General features: G+C 35.4%; 2 protein-coding genes across 2 annotated transcripts; one reads left to right on the forward strand and one right to left on the reverse strand.

Moving 5' to 3' along the window:
- The first annotated feature begins 12,290 nt into the window (after window positions 1-12,290).
- On the forward strand, window positions 12,291-14,365 carry LOC143581064 (putative arabinose 5-phosphate isomerase). The gene is made up of 3 exons (XM_077063936.1): window positions 12,291-12,926; window positions 13,826-14,049; window positions 14,129-14,365. The coding sequence occupies exons 1-3, from the start codon at window positions 12,291-12,293 to the stop codon at window positions 14,283-14,285; spliced, it is 1,017 nt and encodes a 338-aa protein (XP_076920051.1). The 3' UTR covers window positions 14,286-14,365.
- A 4,098-nt stretch (window positions 14,366-18,463) lies between these two features.
- Window positions 18,464-20,285, reverse strand: LOC143581065 (uncharacterized). The gene is made up of 4 exons (XM_077063937.1): window positions 20,130-20,285; window positions 19,954-20,024; window positions 18,864-18,947; window positions 18,464-18,682 (listed from the first exon to the last, which is right to left on the reverse strand). The coding sequence occupies exons 1-4, from the start codon at window positions 20,230-20,232 to the stop codon at window positions 18,677-18,679; spliced, it is 264 nt and encodes an 87-aa protein (XP_076920052.1). The 5' UTR covers window positions 20,233-20,285; the 3' UTR covers window positions 18,464-18,676.
- Between the last annotated feature and the right edge of the window lie 5,159 nt (window positions 20,286-25,444).

Here is a 25,444-nt window from a genome sequence, read left to right on the forward strand (position 1 = left end):
GATCTTTTGTGACAACGAGGGAGCGATTGCTCAAATCAAGGAACCTCGTGCATATCAAAAGACAAGACACATTGAGCGGAGGATCAACTACATGAGGGATGAAGTTGAAAAGGGAAAGATATGTATTCGCAAAGTTCACGTCAATCAAAACATTGTGGATCCACTCACGAAGCTCCTTGAAAGGCCAAAGCATGAAGGTCACACTTGTGCCTTAGGACTTCGATATTCTAGTGATCGGATATGATCGAATTTTGTATTTGGATATCGGAACAATTGTTATTTTGACTCATTCATATGATTATGGTTTATGATTATGATATTTTGAGTTATGTTCCATTTTAGCATGTTTAAATCCATGAATAAGTTGCTTATTCTAAATGTCCGTAGTCGCTCATATTTGTTGGAGCAAATATGAAGGTAAAACTATTATGAACTTGGATTGGTGGATATTCATAAGGTATGAAAATAGAGCAAGGGTTGCTGCCAAGGTTTATAGATATTTATGGGATATAAGTATTGGACTGACCCGCTCTCAAATGTTACTACATGGAATCTTTGTGATTGATCATAAGTAAATTTGAGTAAAGGCGAATATCATAGTATCCTCTGACCTGAGATACATATTGGGTCTTGATATTCACCAAATATTATACTTTGACTTAGTTCTTTGCTGCTCTAAAACATGACAGTACATAAGTCTAAGATCAGATATAGTACAAGGTGATTGTGAGAGACGTATGTAGTCAAGAGGGGATTTGTCCCTCTTATTCTTTGAGAGTAAGATGTCTAAGGCCTGCTAAGTTAAATCAACAGAGAATAATCACTCTGTGTCTCTAGATTTAACATGACATCTGAGACAAAAGGATAAATGATTATTTCACCTAAATCATTTTAAGTAAGTGACTTGAAGGGGATGATGTTATTGAATGGCACTTCGTCATACGTATTAGGGGTAGTAAACCGTAGTTAGGCGGTATTTGCTACTTGCATCAATATTCTATGTATCTTGTGCAAGTGGGAGATTGTTGGACTCAGTATGCCCAAGACACATATTATTATTGATGTGGCTAGTATGTCATGATCCAAGTTGGGTCATACCCAATATCAAGGTAGACAAACACCAATTATATTTGTTTATATATGATATGATCATAAGTAAATAAATATTGACACTTATGTTATTTGGAAAGGGTTTCTAAATACAATGTACTTGTGAAAAGAATAAATCATATGGATGATTTATACTTTGAGAGAAAGCATTCCATAGTGTTACTTAAGATGGTTAAGTAACAATATGTTAAGCATGTAACCTATAATGTGTTATTGTGTGTGACACAATATAACTGTGTATGACACAGTATATATGTATAACACAATACAAGTGTGTATGACACAATATATGTGTATAACACAATGTAAGTTATATAACACAATATATTTTATTATTATTTCAAATATTATAGTGGGTACATGCAAGGAACTCTATTGGGCATCTTGGGTAGGGGTGTTCAAAAATTTCCGGATTCGAAATGGAACCCGAAATATTCAAAAATCCGTATCCGAATTATCCGAAAATTTGGATATCCGAAAAATCAGATATCCGAAAACTGGATAATCCGAATTTTCGGATTCGGATTCGGATGTCGATTTCTAAAAAAATGGGATAATCGGATTATCCGATATCCGAAAATTAAAAAATAAAAATAATTAATAAATATTATAAGTGATAACTTAATTGTCGGGTTTCCCTTTCCATTATAAATTTTCCATTTTCCACTCCGCTGCCTCCCATTGCCATCGATGTAGCTCTCCATCACTACATAAGGTGATTTGGTTTCCAATTATCCATATCACTTTTTCATAAAAAAAATAGGTTTTAGTATAAAAAGTAAAGTGTGTGACGACAGCTCTGCTAATAGTTAATTAGCTTTAAGTTTTAAGTTTTGATAACTAATTAGATTTTGGTTGTTTTTTGTAGAGTTTACTGTTCTAATGAAAGTTCCTTCAATATGCTTGTTGAAAAAAAAGAACCATTTTGTGGGAGCATTTATTTATGAATTTCTTGAATGTGTTTTTGATCTCTATGTTGGAAACTTTGAAAATTGAACACAGCTTTAGTTTTAAAATATGCATAAACCAATTCTTATCATTTTTTTTAATTCGGATTATCCATGTCAATAACCGAATCCATATCCGAAATTTCGGATACGGATTCGGTTATCAATATTCACCATCCGAACTTTTCGGATATCCAAAAACCGGATAATCCGGTCTTGAACATGCTAATCTTGGGTGGTGCCTTTTATGATCTCCCAACTCTCTCTTTCTCTCTTGGCAGAATTAAACAATACATAAAACTCTTCCTCTCTTTTCTCTCTTGGAGATTTTCGGCCAAGGAAAGGAACCACAAGAAGGAATATTTCAAGTGTAAAAATCCTAGCTAAGAGGTGTATTGTCAAAGGCTTGGGGTATGCTAGCTTGAGGAGTTTCCATATTCAAGTTCTTGCCCTTCATTTTTCATCTCCTTCATCCGAGTTTTGTTTACTTGAAAGGTAGTTCAACATGCATGGATTTTTAGTGACATGCATATGTTTGATAGCATGTATTTCGTATATGGATTCGGAATTGGGTTTTGCATGTATAAAATTGGTTTTATACACATCATATTAACAAGATTTAAAACTATTTTCTGCTGTGTTTTTCATAAAATTGGTGTTTTATGACTTTGATAATCTTGTTAAAACTAAAACGTGCCACTGTGGAGGGGCTTCGATGCCCCTCACCATAGCATACAGCCTAATGATCAGATGGTGATGTGGTAACTAAAAAACTTGGTATTCCATGTAACTCAAGTTTGATTCCTGTCCTCAGCATTTAGTTTTGGCGGCACCAGGTGATGATACAAAACTTGGTGAGTATGTGACCTTCACTAGTTGAATCCTTGAACTGAACATATTTTATCTCACCGCACTGTCATGCTTTGGACGAGTGTTCATAGATGTTGGCCTTAGTTGAGGGTTTTCCCCTTATCGAAAGGTGAATGTATTACAATGTTTAAATTTAGTCAGCGGCTCATTTAAATGATTCGTTTACTAGCTAAAAAAAATTAAGTTTCTTCTTGATTTCATAATTGTAAACTAAAAAGGAGATTGGGTTTCCCACAGTTAAACAATCAAATTAAATTATCCCACATCCATTATTATGGTTAGTTAAGAGTATAAATAATCAATTGTCAATGTAACATCAACAAAAGATATTGCTCTCAGTCTTAGATGCGGCATCTTTTGAGTCACATAACTTCCACCTAAATATCTATTGCATGTTAATGCATGAAATTCATATGATAACAAAACAGATATGAGGTCATCAATACTAATTTGGTTTCATGTATGTTAGCTCACACTAGTAGAGTGTCTGTATGATGCTGCGGCGACCGCAATTTCTAATGCCATACTCGTTTATACTATTTCATAAATCAACTCATGATAATACTTTACAAAACTTTATTATATAATAGTTTATATTATTATTATAGTTTCAAGCTAGTAGCATCGATATGGCATATTTATTTCATAAGCGTTACACATATGAAATAAATAATAAATGAACATTAAAAATTATTGTCTACTTTCATAAATTATTATGACAATGCAATAAACTTTAGTCACACTTCTTGTCAGGCCGTCTCTAGAGACAGCGAAATGAAGCTAGGGCTTTAGGCCCCTACTTCTAAGGCCTCTAATTTTCAGAACAAAATTAATAATTATACATGTGCAATTTGTAATTTTGATTAATTTGTGTGATTTGATAAACGTTTAAGCTAATTTAGGTCTGGAAAGGTATGAGGAATTGTATTTCTTATGTATTTGCCAAAAATAATGACAAGGTCTTGATTGATTTGGAATGAAAGAAAAATATTTTTTACAACAATGTCTCATTTTTAAACATCATTTTAGGGTACCAAAGTGGTTGAACCGGCATGCTTCTCGCACATCATAATTATCTTGTTTGAATATTTAAATAGGATGATCCATGAAACTAAGTGAAACTGGAAATTTAAATCTAATTTGAACACTTCATGGTTAATATCTTTATATATAGGGTTAAATTTTTATAAAACTGCATTATTCGACTTCCTATATAATCGATGTAAATTAGGAGCAACTATTGGTGAAACAACATAATTCAATAATGTTTATTTGTTACCCGCTAAGTTTTTTTTAATAATATTTTGTTTTTATTAACGCTAAAATAGAATTTGAAATAATAAATGTAATTATTTGTATATTATCAGTATTAAATTGCTTGAAAAGATCAATTATTTATGTAGCTTACTTAAATGATGCACAAAGGCATGCTACCAAGTACCAAGGATGTTGGTGTTGCATTAGGTTTTGATAAGTTGGTATTAATAATAATTTTGTGATTACCTTATTCTAAGAAAAGTATTAATTTGATATTAATAATTTTTTTTATGAATTAATAAGTAGATAATATGCCAGAATCATTTGCCATGCGGAACAAAATTCCATAAATGATTGGAAGTTTTTATAAGTTTATGCTATTCATAATGTGGCGTGCAATATGATTTGGTGTTGATTTTCTTACTTTTGGTTTTGTAATTTGAGTTGTGATATAAATAAGAGGACTGGGTTTGTAATTCATTTTAGAAGAAAACTAAAAGAAAACGTGGGCATCTTTATCTATTTAAACATTTTATAGTTTTAAATTTGAATATTTGACTTGTACTTTAATACTTCGTTGACTTGTATATTATATTCTACACATCCGTTTTAAATTTTTTTATATCAAAACATCGACAAAAATGAGCCCGTCGTAATGGTAAACTCCTTTTTATGACATAATACACTAGACGATATAAGAGAAATACTAAAAATAAATAAGTTTGAAGAATATGTGAAGAAACATGAGGGGTTGGAAGAGTAATTATTGCTTGAATTTATAAGATAGAGAGCAGGGGAAAAGATGTAATTAGATATTAACAAATCATAGTCCGTAACATGGTGGTGATTAAAAGATATCTTTACCACTTGAAATTCTAAAGAGTTGTATCTAAAGCAATAAGTATGATACATCTTAAAATTTAATAGGTCCCTAACTCATGCTTTTTATATATACCAGAGATAATTTTTATTTGAAGAATGTAAAATAAAAGTAAATCAACAATACCTATAATTTTAAACATTTTATTTCATGTAGAATTGGTAGATGATGACCTTCATTTGAGACATGAGCCATTTCTTCTCATAGGTAGCTTGCTCCACAGCTTTCTTTACCTCACCATGTTCTCTAACAAGACGAACATTGTCAGCAGTGAGCTCATAAATAGCTTATCTTTTTTCAACAGCTTCAGCTTTTAAACGCTTCACTTCCTCTTCAAAAGAGGTGACCAACTCTGAGATGATACTTGTTGCTCTAAAGTAGCATTTGCTTCCTCAGCCTTGGCAAGTTCGGCTTCTTTGATGCACGCTTGTTCACGAGCAGCCGCAAGAACAACATTTTGTTGTTTACAAGCTTCTTCCCAAGCCTTAGCAACATTTGCTTGTCTTCCTTTTTCTGCCTCAGAGCCTTCTCCGCATCTTTAAGCTTTCACTTGGCATTGTTAGCCTCCAAGTAGTAAGCTTCAAACTCTTGTTGAAGATCTTTTGCCTTGTTTTCCATACTGCCCCACTCTTCTCCCATTGACATCCACTCTCAGTATAGTTCATGGCCGGAGGACACGGTGTTAGCCCAACTATAGTTGAACGCATTGGCTAGCTCAAAGTGAGGACGTCTCGTTGGTGCACGTGTTCAGCAGGTGGTAGTCCACGGCTTAAAAATTATTGGCACACGTCTACGTCAGAAAAGCGAGAACCCTGAACCAAAGTCCACCATGAACGATGGATAAATGAGTCTTCATAAGGGTTTGAACGCCCGTAAGACTCAGCAGATCCTCTTTCTCCTTCATGAAGTACGAGAGAGGAATATGGAAGTTCTTTTGTGGTAACATGAGAACCATCATCACCCTCCTTAAAGCCTGTAGAATTGAAGAGTGAGGTGATGAAGGTGGAAGATCCTTATCCGCAACATGAGATGATCCGCCCCCTTCATCTCGGAGCAAGAGGGAATCGCGGATCAACCTATGAGATAGGTTTAGCAAAAAGAGACACTTGGTCAACTGTTGCCGCTGTTCCTAGTGGTGGTGATGGTTGTCGGAAGACGACACCCGTTAATAGTTTTTGTGCAAAAAGTAAAGTGAAGACGCGGATTAGTTGAGAACTAAATAATAATAAAGTATTCATTCAATACCTTGAGTAAACTTCGCAACAACATTTTGAATCCTGTCACTAAAACGGATTTTCTTGGCCTTTTTGAACACTGGAGCCTGTGTTGGACTCTTCATCCGCAGTAGAGTTTCTTGCTCTACATGATCTTCAACGTCAAGGCCAATAGGTTCTTGTGGGTCCGGTTGGTCGTCTTCAACATGAGGAGCATCCGCTTTTGCTTGATCAACACCCGCTTCCTTAGAAGACCCGGGGCGTTTCCTCTCGCGGTCAAAATCTACAAGAGCATGTAGGATATCCAGAATTATAGAAGCATTAAGTGGACTCCCTTCTTCGCGGGGCATTGATTTCTCACTAGATGATAGAACAATCACCCTGTCGGAAGTAAGAGCAGTTGAAGGGTTAAAATATCCTCACCAGTAGAATACATAGCTTTTGAGACCACGGGCTCGGAATGAAAGGTTTTGGGAAACAAAAAATGGTCCCGTATCCTATCAAGAAAGGGAAATGCCGTAGGGTCATGCGGGCGGTGCTTCATACAGCTCGGGACCCTATGTATGAGCGTTACCAAGATTGATCCCTCGGCTAAAAGAGAGAGAGAGAGAGAGAGAGATTTTGTTACAACAAACATATAAAAAATAAGGATAAACAGTTATAGTCATGGATAAATACTTTTATCTGGCTTCTAGTAAAAAGGCTCAAGATCTGGGAATGGCCACAAGCGTCTCAATCTGACACACATCATGGCGGCTTCGCTAATAGCCTACATCAGAGTAGGCGTGCGGATTTGGTTGAGATACCAGGGCTGGTCGCGGTATGGAGCAAGGGTAAGATCAGGCAACTTCTCGTTAGCAGGACAGCAAACCATCTGGATGGGCACAATGTCCTCTCAGATCCAGAAAATCTTGGTTCGCCAGTCATATGCGATGCGGGGAGGCTCTGTGCCAATGACCCTTTTACGGTAGATGAATGATGCTAGACTGTCGCTATCTAATCAAAACAATTAAATCTAGTGTCTTAATCACCTTAAGCTAGTCAGGTTAAGTAGGGTGTCGAACCACGAGGAGTATGTGGTCACTGTAAAGTGAAACCGATTCCTAACATAATGAAGTAACTATTCAAAGCGCTGATCACACTAGCAATTGATTTGGTTATAATATCAAACAAACAACTTAAGCAAGATTCAAACAATAAACAAGACAAATCACACCCGGGAATCCAAGTAAGCAATTAACAATATTCTCATGCAACCTAACAGATTAATTATCCTAGGTTAACTAAAGATTGGTTAATGAGCTACACCTTAGGCATTCACAATCACTAACACACGGCACTGGTTATCAAACGGTCCCTACCAGTGTGACTCGGCTAAGGGCAATTGTATGCTTTTTTGCAAATAACTAGTCAACACAACCCTACGAGCAATTATTATAGCAACCGACAAACTAATCGTTCTGGTAGACAAAAACCTAAACCGACTGAATGCACGGACATACTAAATATTAATACTCATAGATTAACACAAAGGTAATTACAATTAGTTGTTCTAGTACATGAGAAAATAACTGAAAGATTACAAACTATACATCCTGGGTATGACTCGAAAGGATTAGCCGCGATTTATCATCTCTCGGTCTTTGATTTTGATGATATAGATCATGTAGGTAAAGTAGAGATTATTGGAATTGATGGTTTTCTCCTTTGTTGCTCTCGAAATGGTCTGGTAACTGCTTTCAGAGATGTCCCTTCTCAAACCCTAACTTTTTCCTTATATAGGGTTTTAAAATGGCGACTCCCTTAGTTTATTTTGGTCTAGCATATGGTACTCTAGTTTTAACAAATGTTACTCTAACTTTAGAGTATGATACTCTAAATCAACAAACCATACTTTAAAAATCTTGATGTACGCTCCTTTTATGCTCAGCATATGATACTCTGTTTTCAGCATATGATACTCTGAAATCAGCTTTTACCCAAATCCTCCGGTTTTGATCATACTCTATCACACATCATCCCGGGTCTTCATTCTCGCTCGTACAGGTTCATATTAACTGCTTTAATCACATGTGACCTGAAATATAACACACACGGATGAAGTACCTAAGTTCATGAAATAAACAACTAAAACAAGTAAAATAAACACATGGACTATGTACAAATTGACCCAACACCAATGAACAGTTGTACCATCCACCCCGTCCCCTCTCTTGTAAAAAACAGAAAATATATCCATAGCAGGTACAATATTGTGAGCCCTGCAACATAACGCAAAGTGCCTGATCCTCATCAATCCAAATGGATGCATTTAAGAGAGGTGAATACCGTTCACCGTCAACAGATTTCCAAAGAATTTAGTAATGGGGAATCGTAGATGTCCGGTGAAAAAATCTTCGGCATATAGGGTTATCTTACCCTTCGGGGGCTTATCAGCAGTAGACCCCAGGTGCCAGAAACTCTGTTCCCATTCCGGAGCAAGCCTGTAACCATTGACGATATCCTGGAATCCTTTTCTTTCCAATGCATCGTCACACGGTCGATCGTCAGGGAGTTCTTCTTCTCAGTCATCATCAAATAAATAGCAAGGAATTTATTGCAACTATCAATGATGGTAAATATAGGGTTCGAGATCGAAAGAAGGAGATTTTTTTCGGCTAAAAATGTCTCAAATGCAAAGGAAATAGAAGGAAAGTGATAAGAAGATAGGTAACCGTCTCCTATTTATACCCATCGCAATAAATGCGATGGGAAGGCCTATGGAATAAAGAGAAAGACGTGGTCAAATGATGGGAAGACACGTCAGGCGGCAAAAATGAAAAGGTAAAAAGGGTACAGTTTACAGCCGTCAGAACCCTATACGCTCCTGACATGGTCAGTCCCGTCACATCATCTCCTGATGCTTATCCTAATTGGTAAACAGGATACATCTTCAAGAAGCAAATAAATTCCTAAAATGCCCAACTAAGAAACTAAGTCTAAAATTCCACCCGCATAAAATATCATGCGGAAGGAACAATGGACTGTGGGGACTTATAGAGGTACGGTAATAAAAAGACCCATGAAATAATACCCGCGGATCATTCAGGATACACGCGGGAACCGTCCGCATGACATCTAGAATATTCTTGAAAACATCTGCGAGTCACTTATTATACCCGCGGGTCACTCACCTTATACACGGGAGCTACATATCAAAGAATAAAAGTTCAAATGATATTCCAAAGAACATAGAAGCCACTCGCATATGAGAGATAATCGGATGACTTCACTTATACAAATGAAAGGCAGCTATAACTGACTCCCTTCAAGAAGATTGGTGGAAATATTCCCTGATAGTGACATTTACCTTCTTTAGGAGAGCACACGAGAGCATGGCCAATCAGGGGAAGCCAGCTAAACGTTCTGTTATAACCATGCACATGGCTAGCTGTCATCTCCTATCAAAAGCAGCCATGTGTCCATTCAGGTATAAGGAAGCATCTTTCAGATAGCGACTGCTCCATCAATCATCTTCCCGAACCACCGGCTATAAATACCCAACTCATCATCATGAGGTATTCATTCACGCTTCCCACATTACACCAATCACTTAATACTTTCTCTCTCTCTACTCGAGAGTCGTACTTATTCTCACGCCGGAGGGTGGTTAGGGAAGACCTCCCATCTTGTCCTTCCCATAACGAGCTCACGGTGGTTGTGTTTTGCAGGATATCTATTGGATTCTGCTTGGATCCTAACTCATTGAAACCTAATTAGTAACCCGATAACTCATACTCCATGGAAATATTGATATAACAATCACGGTTCAGATCCGTGTTTCTTCATTCAAGTTTTAGCCAAATAGTTCATGAACGAGAATTCTCAATAAGTTGTTTATTTAATAAAGGAATGCACAAGTTAAATGATACAACCACGAACAAGGGACTCAGTTGATATGTTTCACAAACATTTGTCTATGGCCGTTTGTTAATGCTCAATTGTTGGTGTTGCAGTAATTATTTGGCCTCTTACCTTAATAATCAATGTAAACATACATTTCTAATTTTTTGATGTTTTTAGTTAATAGCTAACTCCATATAACGTGTTAATCATGCATACATCAGTGTTTGAATAAAATGGATTTGCTTCGGGTTATGCTGTTTAACACACGTTACGCTTTTTATCAGTTCCTTTTGAATTTTTTTTTACACGCATGCACATGTGATACAGCATTGTGTTTTAGATTCTTTTACATATATACAATTATTATACACATCTAAATTATCAATTACAACCTATTTTTTCAACCAGCATAATAATAATAATAATAATAATATTATTATTATTATTATTATTATTATTATTAAACACATGAGTATTCGGGGATCATCCTGACAAAGAAATCATAATTCCGTTCAAAAGTTAAAATGTGATAACATAGGATTATCCATTTTCTTTTTACAGACGTACTCTCTCAACAAACCATCACACATTTTTTTTTTCATATAAAAGAAGTTAGAAAAAAATAAAATCCGCAGTTATCTACAATTTCAAATTCCTAATTCGTTAAATTCATAGCGGTGTCAAAGAAACAAGAGAAGCATTTTATTTTCTTAGACAATTTATTCCTATAATTAGAGGTGCACAAATAAGTTTTTTTAATACCTGATATGAGGTATGAAACCATGTTTGGGTATGGTTGGGTATTGGTCATATCTGGGTCGGATTTGGGTCCAGATATTGCTTTTGAAAACCATACCCTAAACACGGAGTTCGGGTCAGGTATAGAACAAGGTATTTGAAAACCCTATTTCTGAGTATTGAAAAGAAACCCTGTTTTTGGGTTTTTAGTTTTTTCAAGTATTTTTCAGGTGTAGATTGGGTTTTTTTTAAGGGGCTATACTTTTTTGGAGTATTTTTCAGGTACTTGTCGAGTAATTTCATTCAGGTAGAGATCAGGTATTTGAAAAACCCGGTTCGGAACCGATTCCGATTTAATGGTATTACCGGGTATAAATCGTGATGGTTACGGGTATCGATTTTGATACAGAAATGCATATCCTATCCATATCCTATATGTAGGGTCGGGTAGATTCGAGTATTAAAACCCGGGTAAAGAAAAAACCAATTACGGTTTTTTTTTTTCGTTTCAAGTTTAGGTAGTTACGAAAATATCATTAATCATTTCAAACCATTGATATAAACTGATCTAATCTAACTAATGTATTAAAGCAAAACCAATTTGTCCACTTGTCCTTCTCATAGGGTGTCCACCTGATGTTCCATGTCATCCACTTTCCATGCTTATAATTTCCACATAATTAATCAATTAATTTTAATCCTAATGTTAATCTTCTTACTATACTATTAAAGCAAAACAAGATATCCACATGGTCTTCAAATAGGATGTCTATAAAAGCTTACAAGGTTTCCATCTCTATAATTGCCACATAATTCACTAATTAATATTTTCTAGAATCATAACCTCACTAATTAATGTTTTCAAGAATCATAACCAAATATTTCCTTTCAAATGATTTAAAAACCGAATTTGACTACAATTAATTATTTATAACTAATTTTTGCTACCTTTTTTAGTATGACTATTACTTTAGCAATTCAATCATTTATATATTTATATAGTTTCTTATTCACACTATTTATACATATTTTTCCTACATCTTGTGGTTTTGCAAAATACAATGTAAATAATTCTTACGATAGCCACACACACACACACACTCATATATATATATATATATGACGTTTGAAATTTTTTCCACTCGTGTATAATACGGGTCACTATCGTAGTTAATTAATGTAATAAAGCGAAGTATTTTATTTAGAAAAAAAGGGAAATAAAAAAAATGGAAAAAAAGGAAAGTGTCGGTGCATAGCTGGTTCACATGACATATCTTTCTGTATGTATGTATGTATATATACCATCACCATCACCATCACCATCACCATCACCATCACCGCGTTTATTAACAACCGGAAAACATCTTTCTCCCTCCGTCCAATTAACCCATGGGTTCTCTTCCACATTATCTTTCCGATCAAAAAGACCCACAACTCATCGATCCAAACAAACTCAAATCCCTATTCAAATCCCAACAGCAATACCTCAACAATTTCTTCGACAAACTCGACCTTTCACAGGCCCATTTATTCACCCAGACCCTCCTCAACTCCACCGGCACCATCTTCATCACCGGCGTCGGAAAATCTGGCTTCGTATCCAAAAACATCTCCCAAACCCTCGTTTCTTTAGGCATCAAGTCCCAGTTTTTATCCCCCGTTGACGCTCTACACGGCGACATAGGCATATTGAATCACAACGATGTGCTGGTTATGTTCAGCAAGAGTGGCAATACGGAGGAGTTGCTGCGATTGGTGCCGTGTGCCAAGGCTAAAGGGGTTTATTTGATATCGGTGACGTCGGTTGAGGGTAATGCGTTGATGGGTTTGTGTGATTTGAATGTGCATTTGCCGCTTGAGAGAGAATTGTGTCCGTTTGATTTGGCGCCAACGACATCCACGGCGATTCAGATGGTGTTTGGGTGTACGGTGGCCATTGCGATGATGGATGCCAAGAATTTGACCAAGGAAGGGTATGCGGCCAATCATCCGGCTGGTAGGATCGGCAAGAGTCTGATCTTTAAGGTTAGGGTTTGATTAATAATGGGTTGATTTCGTTTGAGGCGTTTTGTCGAACAGTTGGTGTGCATGGTTAGACTAGCCTCAAAATGACAAGAATTAAATAAGTTTTATTCTATTTGATTGAATCTTTCAACTTGAACATGGATAAAATACACGCTAAAACGCATAACAAATTAATAACTATGATAATTTCATTGAGGCGTTTTATCAAACAGTTGGGAGTGCAATAGTGCATAACTTAATTGATTAAAATAATAAACTGTTGCTGGTCAATTCAGCTCCAACTGATTGAATTCTGCATGCAAATGCAAACTTTTGTTGAATTGGTTTTTGATCCTACAGAATCTTGATTTAGATCTGCTTTCATGTAGTCGATTTCGATTTGATTGTCTGTGTCTTATTATACTTTTGTGTGATAAAATTATAATTTTATGTGGTGATCTGGTCTGAAACCTAAAACTTTAACATGGATTCTTGATTATTAGACGTCAATGGGTTGAGTTTTTAGGTAATCTTAGTAGTTGTCAAAATTAACAATCACAATCTCATTGAGGCGTTTTATCAAACACTTGGAGTGCATGACTGAATCGATCCTCCTGTTACTCAATTCAGCCTCAAAATGGCAAGAAATGTATAAGTTCTGTTGCATCTGATTGAATTCTACATCAAAATCCAAAATTTTGTTTTACTGGTTTTTCATTGTTCATAATCTTGATCCGGCCAGCTTTTGAGGATTAAGTTAGATCAAGTTTCTTGCTTTTAAAGTTTAAACATGAAGCCATGTTTCAGATCAAACTGGTTTATAGTTTTGTATGAATTTGAGAAGATAAATTATGTTTCTTTTTAGACCTTTAAATCTTGATATAACCAATAGTGAGGATTTGATGCATTTGGATTTGCAGGTGAAGGATGTGATGAAGAAGCATGAAGAACTTCCGGTTTGTAAAGAAGGAGATCTGATAATGGATCAACTAGTTGAGCTAACTAGTAAAGGATGCGGTTGCCTTCTGGTGATCGATGATGATTACCATCTCATTGGGACATTCACTGATGGTGATCTAAGGCGAACACTCAAAGCTAGCAAAGAGGGCATTTTTAAACTTACTGTTGGTCAGATGTGCAACAGGTATTGATCATTTTGTTTATTTTTATATGATGTTACAAATAATATGTTTGTTGTGTGTGACGGATAATAATGATAATAGGAACCCGAGGACTATAGGTGCAGAAAGAATGGCGGTTGAAGCAATGAAGAAGATGGAGGCTCCTCCATCCCCTGTTCAATTCTTGCCTGTGGTTGATGAAGAAAACCGAGTGATAGGTATTGTGACATTGCATGGACTGGTGTCTGCTGGTCTCTGAAGCTGCTATAGCTTCTTCATTTCTGTTATGTTTTCACTGTGTAGCTTATAAGAAAGATTATTCTTGTTCTGTATACCTCATAAGTTTGTATTACTATTCTCTTCATTTTTTTTTTAACATTCTTCCTGTAGGATTGCATGTTTATGTTTTCCTGTGTAGATCTATCTTGTTTATGTGCAATGATAGCGTAAAAGCTGTTATGTTAGTCGGACTCAGATTATATTAGTGGATAATGTTTGAATCAAACATCATTTATTTAATGTATTGAACAAAGTAGTAACATGAGTTCATTTTGACATAATTCTAGTGGTATGATTGATTCTAATTTTATAACTTGGTGTCCCACAATTGCAAGCTAAAGGAACAAAGCACTACAGCACACGTAGCCACAGGCCCACTATAGTCATGTGATTGTGATAGGAACCAAAGATGATAAAAGGAGTGAGGAAATGCATGTGCATTGTTAACTAAAATACTTACAAGTAGCAAGGAATAATATTTTTAAAACCAAAACATTTAAAAGATACTTAAATAAGAAAATCAATCAAGTAAATTCGCCTTCTTTTGTTAATCCTTTTCTGTTAAATGTATAAAAACTGATAAAACTTTGTGAATTTCATGTTGTCACAGTGTGTATTTTACATTGTCATATGAACTTGCATCAGTTCACATGTAATTGTTACATTGTGAATTATGTCAAAATGAACTGATGTTTACACATAAATTAGTTCACATGTGAAATAATATTAACTCATATTTAAACTTGCAAAAGAAGTCAAAAACATTAAACTAGACATTATTTGTGACATTGAGAAACATTTCATTAAAAAGGTGTGAAGGGTACAAATCCTGCAAGGCAAAAAACTTAGAAAAAAGGCACGACATTTGCTACAAATTTCATGTTTTTCACACAGAATGATGGACAACGTGAAAGCAGACAAAAGGTGGATGCCAATGGAAGGCGGTGATATCAATGCCAATATCCGATTCTTGCTAGGATTTTTAGCTAATAGAAATATTTACGTCAACAAAGCGGGATTAGGGCAAAAACACTTGGCAAGGATTTAGATGGCTAACTGACCGGTAATGTCATGATGTTAATCCACAACTTATCTTCACATGGTTCTGAATTCATCTTCATCGTTGTTGACTTGCTTCTTTCGTTGCCATTGACTCAAGAAGCAAGTGAAAGGGGAACCAGAGATTGGGGATCCATAATGTTGGCGATAAAGATGGCAGTGGGTTGTTGATGATGACGATGGACACGCCGGTCGTCGCTTGTATTCAGTAAACAAATTGGTTCTTTTAATAGTTGAACTTGTGTTTTATAATTAAAACAAGTGCAGGATTGAGAAGTGTTACTATGTTACATTGTTCTTTATTTGTGGTTCTCTAATAACACTTCTCTCTCAAAACACACAGACTGTAACATCTCATCCACAAAACAGCCAGTATTGTTTGTTTTGTCCAATATGAGCCTAACATTTTATTTCCGGTTTCCCCAAGTGAAGACTTACTAAAAGACCACCCATCATGGATTACTCTCATTCAGGCACACTACTATGGACTTTTCCTATAATCCACCTTGGTAATACTTGAAATATGACTCCTTATAACCCAATGTCTCTCCTAGGAACATAGTAGACAGAGTTTGGGATTTGCATAAGGTGTCACACATAAAAATAGAGAAAGCATATAGTCACTGGTATGTAATGTGTCCCAAACGTTGACAACTTTGTGTCAAAACGTCAGATTTGATTCAACAATGCGTCTTAACTCATTGCAATAGTGTCTGTAACCTCTTGGATTGATTGAAATTAGTTTTGACGCACATGTGCATAGCGATAAGTCTACCCATTACAATGGTACATCAAATTTCACATGTTTGTTTTTTAAACTTGAACGAGATTAAAATAAAGAATGTAATTTTTTTTTCCAGTTTTTTATCCATCTAATATTAGATAGAAAATACTTTTATAAAAAATATTCTTATAAAATAAAAATAAGATTGAGAAGATAGAGATTTTCAAAAATCATCTAATTTGGTAAATATTTTTGAATCTCCCTATTTTGATAAATTCTTTTACCACACTTCCCATTTGGTTAAAAACTCCGAGTGTAACTTTGATTCTTATTTAAATCCACTCAATATGTAGAATTCAAGACATTCACCTTTATTTATAACTTCATCATCATCAATAAGATTATAAACAAAGTTAGAAATTTATGAATCACATATTTCCAATGAGATAACGTGTCAATGCAGCTGTTGCTGCAATTAAGATTCAAGAATAGTTTGTTTATTGGTGTCCGGGGTTAACTATAAACCAGAACACAGTGGTTCCTGGAGGTGATTTGGCCTGTGATTCTGGTCCCATGATGTTAACCGAGGTTTCTTGAGCCTTTAAAACCCACCTACCTACTTTTAATACAATAACTTACTCCAATAATTATTGCTTGTATTTTCTATATCATATTTAACTATCTGTAAAAACGGGCTTTTAAATCATATAATTTACATTAGGGTGGGTGTAATTAGTAAATAGGTTAGGGTGTAGTTAGAAACCCTATACATTACTAAGTAAATGGGACAACTCACTAAACATATTTGCATACCCACGACCTAATAATCTAGTGGTATGGTGTCCCTCTCATTTATGAAAGGTTGTAGGTTTGAATCTTTGCAAATAAATATAAAATTTTGTTGTTAAAAACAAAAAAAAAACATTCACATATACCAAGAGGCATTGGATGTAGCTAGTGTAGTTTTATTAATTAAAGGTGATAAAGAACATAAAAGTGAGAAGGCACCAATTAGATGACATGCAGAACTGATTCCATTCAAACCCTAATTTCAATTCAATTTTTTTTCTAGAAAAAAAAAAGAAAATAACAACAAACTCAGAACTTTAGTTGGGGCACAATTCCCATGCATCTCCCAACTCACTCACTCACCCTACACCTTTTAACCTTGTGAAATCCGCCACCCATCCACCACACAAGCACACAAAATGGGAATGAAAAGACACCCACAAAACAACTGTGGTGGTGGTGGTAGCGGTGGCGTTGGCTGGATGATGAAAAAGAAAACAGCCATGGTGGCAGTGGCAATGGTGGTTCTGGTGGGAGTAATGGGAGTGATGCTGGTTCAGAGAGTGAGAGACAGACGTTTATTTAACCTTGTTATCAAAGACAAAGATCGCCAGATTCTCTCTCTTAACCTTCTCTTGCAGGTCGGTAATTTCATACTCAGTTCCATTTTGATTAACAATTAACATTATCCAGAATGTTAAACAAATACGTCAACTTTGTGTAGAAAGAAAGGCAATATGCAAAAGAAAACAAAAGAAAGAATCAAGATCTGAATGCTAAGCTATACTCCCTTAGAACCCAAACGGTAGAGCTCAACAACAAGATAATGGAAATGAGATCCACCATCGGTTCAATGAAAGATGAACACCGAGCTCTAGTGTTGGCGATTGATGAGAAGCAGAATGAGATCAAACATAAAGAATCTGAAATCAAGGATTTGAAAACCAACCTCCAAACTCCACTTAGTAAAAAGTCCATGAGTCCTATAGACCCGTCAAATCATCGAGTCAACCTAACCGCTAGAGGTTCATGGTTCGGTCAGTCGAGCAATACGCAGAAACCAAATCATCAAGAAATCATAAACTCGGATGTCAAAGTTCAGAACCCCAAAGATGAAGAGTCATAAAAACTTAATAATGCAAACATTGAAATGCACAACTCCACTAGTGGTAGTCTAGCTACAAAAGGGAAAAGCGATTCGGAAGAAAATGGAAACGAAAGCAAACCCGGAAGAAGGTTCTTTATCGGAGTAACTGAAAACGGTCAAAGTGAAAAAGCTCAACTGAAAGCAACCCTGGACGAGGGTCAAAAAGTTGAAGCTGACAGGATGGATGAAGATAAAGCATTGACAGAAGTTAATATGAATTCTTCTAGGAATGGCTCAGAAGAAGATCAAGATTACAAGGAAGAAACAGAAGACTAGAAGAGTGAAAAATTTAATCATATGTTTAGATGGTGTTCTAATTTAAAGTACTTCGTATGTCGCGTTTATTTGATATTAGATACTGATGAGTGTTGAATTTGAATGTAATTTAATGTTGTTCAAAACTAATTATCAAATCTACATTCAAGATAATAGCAAATACTGAAAACTGAAAGGATGGCTGTTATTTATTCAAATTTGTGATGTCTTGATGCAATGTAAGATAAAATGGCAAAATATAAAATTAGAATCTTGAAAATAGGTCAAAACACTTGAGGAACTCAATTTCAAGCAAACCTTACATTGAAGCATTCAAAGAACTTATTAGCAAAAAGTTTCTGCAGCAAACTTCAACCACTTAGTTCACCGCTTCCATCTACTTCTGTTACACAAACAAGAGCAATTATGTAAAGCATGATCCTTTAGAATCAAAAGTTGGTGTTAGTGAATCAAATTTGTATCTTGTTCTAATAACATTTCATTAGAAAGTTAAGAAAACAAGAATAATATTAATACAATAATAATATGAAGCAACAAATAGATTTCATGAAACAGAAGTATACCTCTTCTTTCTTCTTGCCTCCTGAAAACGCCTTGTATCCACCGAAGATTGCCAATCCCCAGCCAGTTAAAGAGATGATAACAAACTACAAAGAGGAAAGAAGTTCATACAATTAGTAAAATATCATTTCATTTATACAGAACAAATACATAAAAAGTTACAGAGTAAAAAACTAATCGTCTATAAGCCACAACAAATACAAAGGGCTAACCCTAGCAAAAAAGATATCACAATACAATGCGCATATCCAATGAATAAATATTCTTAGGGCTGTAAATGAACCAAACGTTGTTCAGTGGAAAGTTCGCTCGTTTAATAAATGAACGCATACGAACAAGAAAATTCTGGCCGATTAACTAAACAAATGAACACAAACAGAGGCCATGTCGTACAACTGTGTTCGTGAACGTCTGATAATGTTCATTAATGCTTGTTGACGCTGACCACATTTGGCTAAATCAAATAAAGCATTGTTTGTGTTAATTTCCTTAATAAAGGAACACGAACAAAAAATTTGTTCGGTTAGGTGTTTGTGAACGGTTCCCTTGTCCGATAAAAGTAAGTTTAGCAAACGAACATGAACAATGCCTTGTTAGGTTCATTTCATTTCATTTCCATCCCTAGATCACAATACAATGCGCACATCCAATGAATAAATATTCTTAGGGCTGTAAACAAACCACACGTTGTTCAGCAGAAAGTTCGCTTGCTTAAAAAATGAACGCATACGGACAAGGAAATTCTGGTCGATTAACTAAACAAACGAACACAAACAGAGGCTGTGCTCGTACAACTGTGTTCGTGACCGTTTGATAATGCTCATTAATGCTTGTTGACACTGACCACACTTGGCTAAATCAAATAAAGCCTTGTTTGTGTTAATTTCCTTAATAAACAAACACGAATTGTTTGGTTAGGTGTTTGTGAACGGTTCACTTGTCCGATAAAAGTAAGTTTACCGAATGAACATGAACAATGCCTTGTTCTGTTCATTTCATTTCATTTCCATCCCTAAATCATTTGAAACCCTAAATGAGTGGAAGCTTAAATTAACACAACAAATAAAAATAAAACAATAATAGGAGACTAACATGCTCTTCCTTCCACTTGGAAGGACTCATCGGATCCTTCCAGAAGTCCACCTTCGGTTCTCCATGAGGATCTGCAAATTAGGGCCCCGTTATTATGCATATATCAATTATCAGATGACGATTGTTATAATAACAAATTTCATAAAGGAGTTAGGGTTAGTTTATAAGAAAATTACCGGCGGCGCCGGCTAGACCACGGCGCTGAATAAGAGAAGCCGATCTAGAAGAAGAGAGACGTAGAACGTTAGCCGCTTGACGAGCCGCCAGAGTTGTAGCCATTTGGAGCTGCGAAAGGTTTTGGATCGATGGGTGATTGAGCTAGCTCAAATAAATTGGGGGAAAGAACAAAGTGTCTGCGGGTCGAATGGAAATGGAAGAAGAAGAAGAAGAAGAAGAAGAAGAAGAAGGATGCCTGCCTATACGTAAAACGATGTCGTCTGAAGTTTAAACCCTTTAGTTTTTGCTATTATACCTTAAGGCCCTTTAATAATCCATAAAGATCATTATTTGTGAAAGTTGGATTCGAAGATGAATGAATACATTGAAAAAAACTAAGATTGGATAATAACCAAATAATAACTGATACAATCAAATTTCAATTTTGAATTTTCAAACCTTGAGTTTTGGAAACTTTAAAAGCACGAGACAAGAACCACCGACAGAGTAATCGTCAACTGGAAAGTTTCCGGCGTGGCAACAGCCCTACTTCACGTTTCGTTGATTCCTGTTTCCACTTTTCCAGGCTATGATATAATCCCGACCCTCAAACTATTTTTTTTATAGGATATTAAATTTTGATAATCCAAACTTTGGCCTATTGAGCAGTCTTAATCCTAACTTAAGAAATTCTTTAGGTTAATCACTTAATTCCAACTTTTATCTTATTGGTCTTCACCAAGCTTTTTTCTAACAAGGACTAACGCAGTTAGTTTTAGAACAAAACATGTCATTTCTTCAAGTTAAGAAAGAAAATATTAAATATAACACCCCCATTCACTTTCTTTTTCACCCACCAACAACCACTTACCAACGCCACTCTCCTCATCACCACCACCACCTACCAACGGTGAACAATTAAGAAACATACATGTTTTTGTCATCGAGACAATTCCATCTAGAGTTTTAAGTATGTTATTAACAAACTCATTTGAATCAAATTGAACAAATCCAAAACCTCAATTTGAAGAAATGACATTTTTGTCTCAAAACTAATCGGGTTAGCGTTCGTTAGGAAAATGCTCGGCGGAGTCCAATAAACATCTAGTTGGGATTAATCTAGGGAATTTCTTAAGTTGAGATGAGATTAATGTCGGCTAACAGACCAAAGTTTGGATTTTTAAAATCAAATATCCAATTTTTTATTAAGTTAAAAATCATTTAAATGTAAAATGTGGGCTTTCAACTTTTTCATTGGATTTTTATTATAAATGGACTTCTAAATTGGGTTAGAGAATGGAGTTTGGTACTTTGGTTTGAGTCTTTAATTTGAGTTAAATGTTATTTTCATATATATGAATTGTTTAAGTAAGCAACTTTGGTACGGTTTTTAAATTCATTGTAATTGGGTGCTTCACGTTTTAAAAACATGTCATTCTAGTATTTTTTTCTAACACCATCTATTTTGTCCGTTAAATCAGGTTAAACGGTCATTTTTTTAAGAGGTAGTGCCATTTTCATACATGTGGTTTGCTCAATCACGCAACTTTAGTACCATTTTTGAATAGTGAAACTAGATACCTAACATTTCAAAAACATGCTATTTTAGTACTTTTTCTAACTTCATCTATTTTGTTCGTTAAGTCAGGGATAAATTGGTAATTTCGTTTATTTTATTTATTTTATCTTTTGAGTTAAGTGCAAATTTCATACATGTGGTTTGTTCAGTTACGCAACTTTTGTATTTAAATTTATTGCAACCGGATACTCAGATTAGTGTTAGATACATAGGCAAACCAAAAGATACATTACATATTACAATTAAAAGGTCATCTCCAACCCTAAATGAGCATATCACCCCTGCTCATCGATCCTTCAAACCCTAACCATAGTTCATCTTCAAGTTCAATGAATTACGATATGGTTTTTTGCCTATGTGGTTCGTTAACACTCGTTCAAATATCTTGAAGATCATGTAACCTGGTCGATGTTTTTATTGTTGTGGTAGAAAGGTATGTTAAAATATTAATTGTTATTCAGTTCTGACCTAATTAATCGATGTTACACTTTCTGGCCTAATTGATTTTACACTGAAACGTGTGAAGCTTTGGGTTTGTTATTTGGCTTGATCCTTCGACGTGTCAAAGAACTACTGTTATCATAGCTGGACTTTTGAACAAAATTAATGCACATGAAGAAAATTCAAGAACAACGACTAATATGGACACAAATATCTTGAAGCTGATGGATAAAAATTGATAATTAAGAACAAAAGGCTAAAAATTATGTTATGCGTTTCATGGTTGTTGTTTTTTTTTTTCCTTTTATCATGTATTTTACTGACCTTTTAATTGTAATATGTAATATGTAACGTCTCTTTTGGTTTGCTTATATATCAAAACTAATCCAAATATCCAGTTATAATAAATTCTGAAAATGTACTAAAGTAGCGTAATCAAACAAAACACAGGTGTAAAATTGGCACTTAATTACAAATATAAAATAAATAAAATAAACAAAATAAACAAAATTACCAATTTACCCTGACTTAACGGACAAAATAGACGGGGTTAGAAAAAAGTAATAAAATGGCATGTTTTTGAAATGTCAGGTATCCAGTTTCACTGAATTAAAAAAATGGTACTAAAGTTACGTAATTAAGCAAACCACAGGTATAAAAATAGCACTTAACTCTTTTTTTAAATTCTCATATTTTAAAACTTGGAGTTAAGTGTCATTAACATACCCGAGGTTTGGCTAACTACGCAACTTCAGTACGTTTTTAAATTTTTTGTAACTAAACACTTGGCGCTTCAAAGTCGTACTTTTCGCTGACTCGTCTATTTTGGTTGTTGAGTTAGGGGTAAAACGATTATTATTTATTTATTTTTTTAATTTCTCATTTATTTTAACCCTTTTATATCTGTTTTTCATGTTAACTAAACCCTAAAATTCATTCCTCAAACTCAATCGATAACCTAATCGACACTCATACTCAATCAAACTCAGAATATGGGTTCTACAATTCTTCACGCGTATGCCTTACCCATTGCTTAACATAAATACATTCAAGAGGAGTCTTACGTGTGAAGAATCGAAAAAACCTAAATTCTGAGTTTGAGGGTCGATTAAGTATTGAGTTTGAGGAATGAATTTGTGTTAGGGTTTAGTTAACATGTTAAACTGATATAAGGGTTTACAAAAAATGAGAAATTAAAAAATAATTACGAAATGATCGTCTCACCACTGACTTAATGACCAAATAGACTAGGTTAGTGAAAAGTATGAAAATTGCATAATTCTTGAAATGTCAAGTGTTTAGTTGCAAAAAATTTTAAAAAAACGTACCAAAGTTGCGTAGTTGACCAAACCTCGGTTATGAAAATGGCACTTAACTTTCGTATTAAAAAAATAAGAAATTAAAAAAATACATAATGACTGTTTTGCCTCTAACTTAACGGACAAAATAGATGGGATTAGAAAAAAGTACCGAAACAACATGTTTTTGAAACGTGAAGTATCTAGATGTGATGAATTCAAAAATGTACTAAATCTAATATCCTATCTCTTTCCGGAGTGCTATACAATAGTCTGTCCGATGGCCAAAGTCTTCATGGAATGCACACCATTTTGACTTGTCTTTGTTGGATCCGGGCTTCTCATTTTTCTTAGGTCATCTAGCCTTGTCACCTAGATCCTGCATGGCACAAATTACACCACCAATATCTAGGTTAAAACAATATTTGGATATTTTAGGATATTCTTCGTCATCTTCGTCTTCTTCCACAGCGTTGATCTTGGGATTATCCTGCTTGGAATAAGGCTTTGGCCTAAAGAACTTTTGGGGAGAGTCTGATTTTCTGTTGGTAGACTCGTACTTTGGGATAACCAAACCTCCATGAGCCTTCTTATCATCTTCCAGCCGAATGTATCTCAACGCCCTGTTTCTGACTTCATTAAGATTTCTGCATGGAGTCATGACGAGGTCGTCATAGAAAGGAGAATCCTTCCTAAGTCCCATCTTGAAGGCTTCAACAGCAGCTGCCATATCAACGTTGGGGATTTCCAAAGATTCCCTGCTAAATTTGATTATGTAATCCCTTAGGGATTCATTGTTATGCTGAACAATTCTATATAAATCACCTGTCATTCTCTCAAAAGATCTACTACAAGAAAATTGATTATTAAACAAGTTAATTAAATAAGCAATGGAAGTGATAGTATTGGAAGGAATATTTAATAACCATTTGAGGGTCGGCCCTGTCAGTGTTGAACCAAACCCTTTACATAGGTAGGCTTCTTTGATTTCAGCATGAATAGGGTTGACCTCCATTCTTTCTCTGTATTGAGCTACGTGTTCCTCAGGATCCGTAATGCCATCGTACAGTTTCATGTTGGGCGTTTGGAATTTCCTAGGGATCGGGCTAAGTGAACCTGGAAAGTTTGTGACTGCCCGCCGGAACTTCATTTATGGGACGGATTATCCTGGGAATACTGGAAATCATATCTTTCATCTTCTGTAATTCCCTGGCTATATCGGGGGATATCCCCTTGTCCTGCACAGATCTACGGTTAGTGTATAAATTAGAATTAAGTAAAATGTTACCAGGATCTTCGTTAGGTCTCTGGTATCCTATGCTTGGGTGGTTAATTCCTCCGTTGATGGCATCCCCAGGATAACGCGGTGCCTGCTTAGGGATGTCATCTCCATCATGCATTTCCGAGGACACCATAAGGGATCCTGATGAGAATATGCCGGCAGGCACGGTTGAGCGAGGCTGCATGTTGATGGACCCTGGCCTCGTTGGTCCGGGGAACTCCGAGGATACCGAAGGAAAAGCTCCCCAGTATCCTGATTGTTGCTACGATGGAATCCTTTCTGATTGTGTCTAGGGCTGTAAACGAACCGAACGAACACGAACAAGGTCTTGTTCATGTTCGTTCGTTAAGTAAATAATGTGTTCACGAACGGTTCACGAACACTTACCGAACGAGATTTTATGTTCGTGTTCGTTCATTAAGGAAATTTATGTGTTCATGAACGGTTCACAAACACAAACGAACACAAATAAAATCGGCAGAGCCTAGAGATAGAGACCGATTTATTCATCAATGTGAATAATTAAAGCCAGTAAACGAATCGAATGAACACGAATAAGGGCATGCTCGTGTTCGTTCATTTAACTTTAAAAGAACACGGACACTTAATCGAACAAATATTTATATTCATGTTCGTTTATTTAAAAATGGACATTTGTGTTCGTTTGTTTAAAATCTAAACCAACATAACTAAATAAAGATAAACGAACATGTATGAACAAATGTAAATGAGCAC

Source organism: Bidens hawaiensis, unplaced genomic scaffold, assembly GCF_021521415.1.
Source record: "Bidens hawaiensis isolate Kalapana, Puna unplaced genomic scaffold, B.hawaiensis_p1.1 tig00030797_1, whole genome shotgun sequence".
Lineage (NCBI taxonomy): Eukaryota > Viridiplantae > Streptophyta > Magnoliopsida > Asterales > Asteraceae > Bidens > Bidens hawaiensis.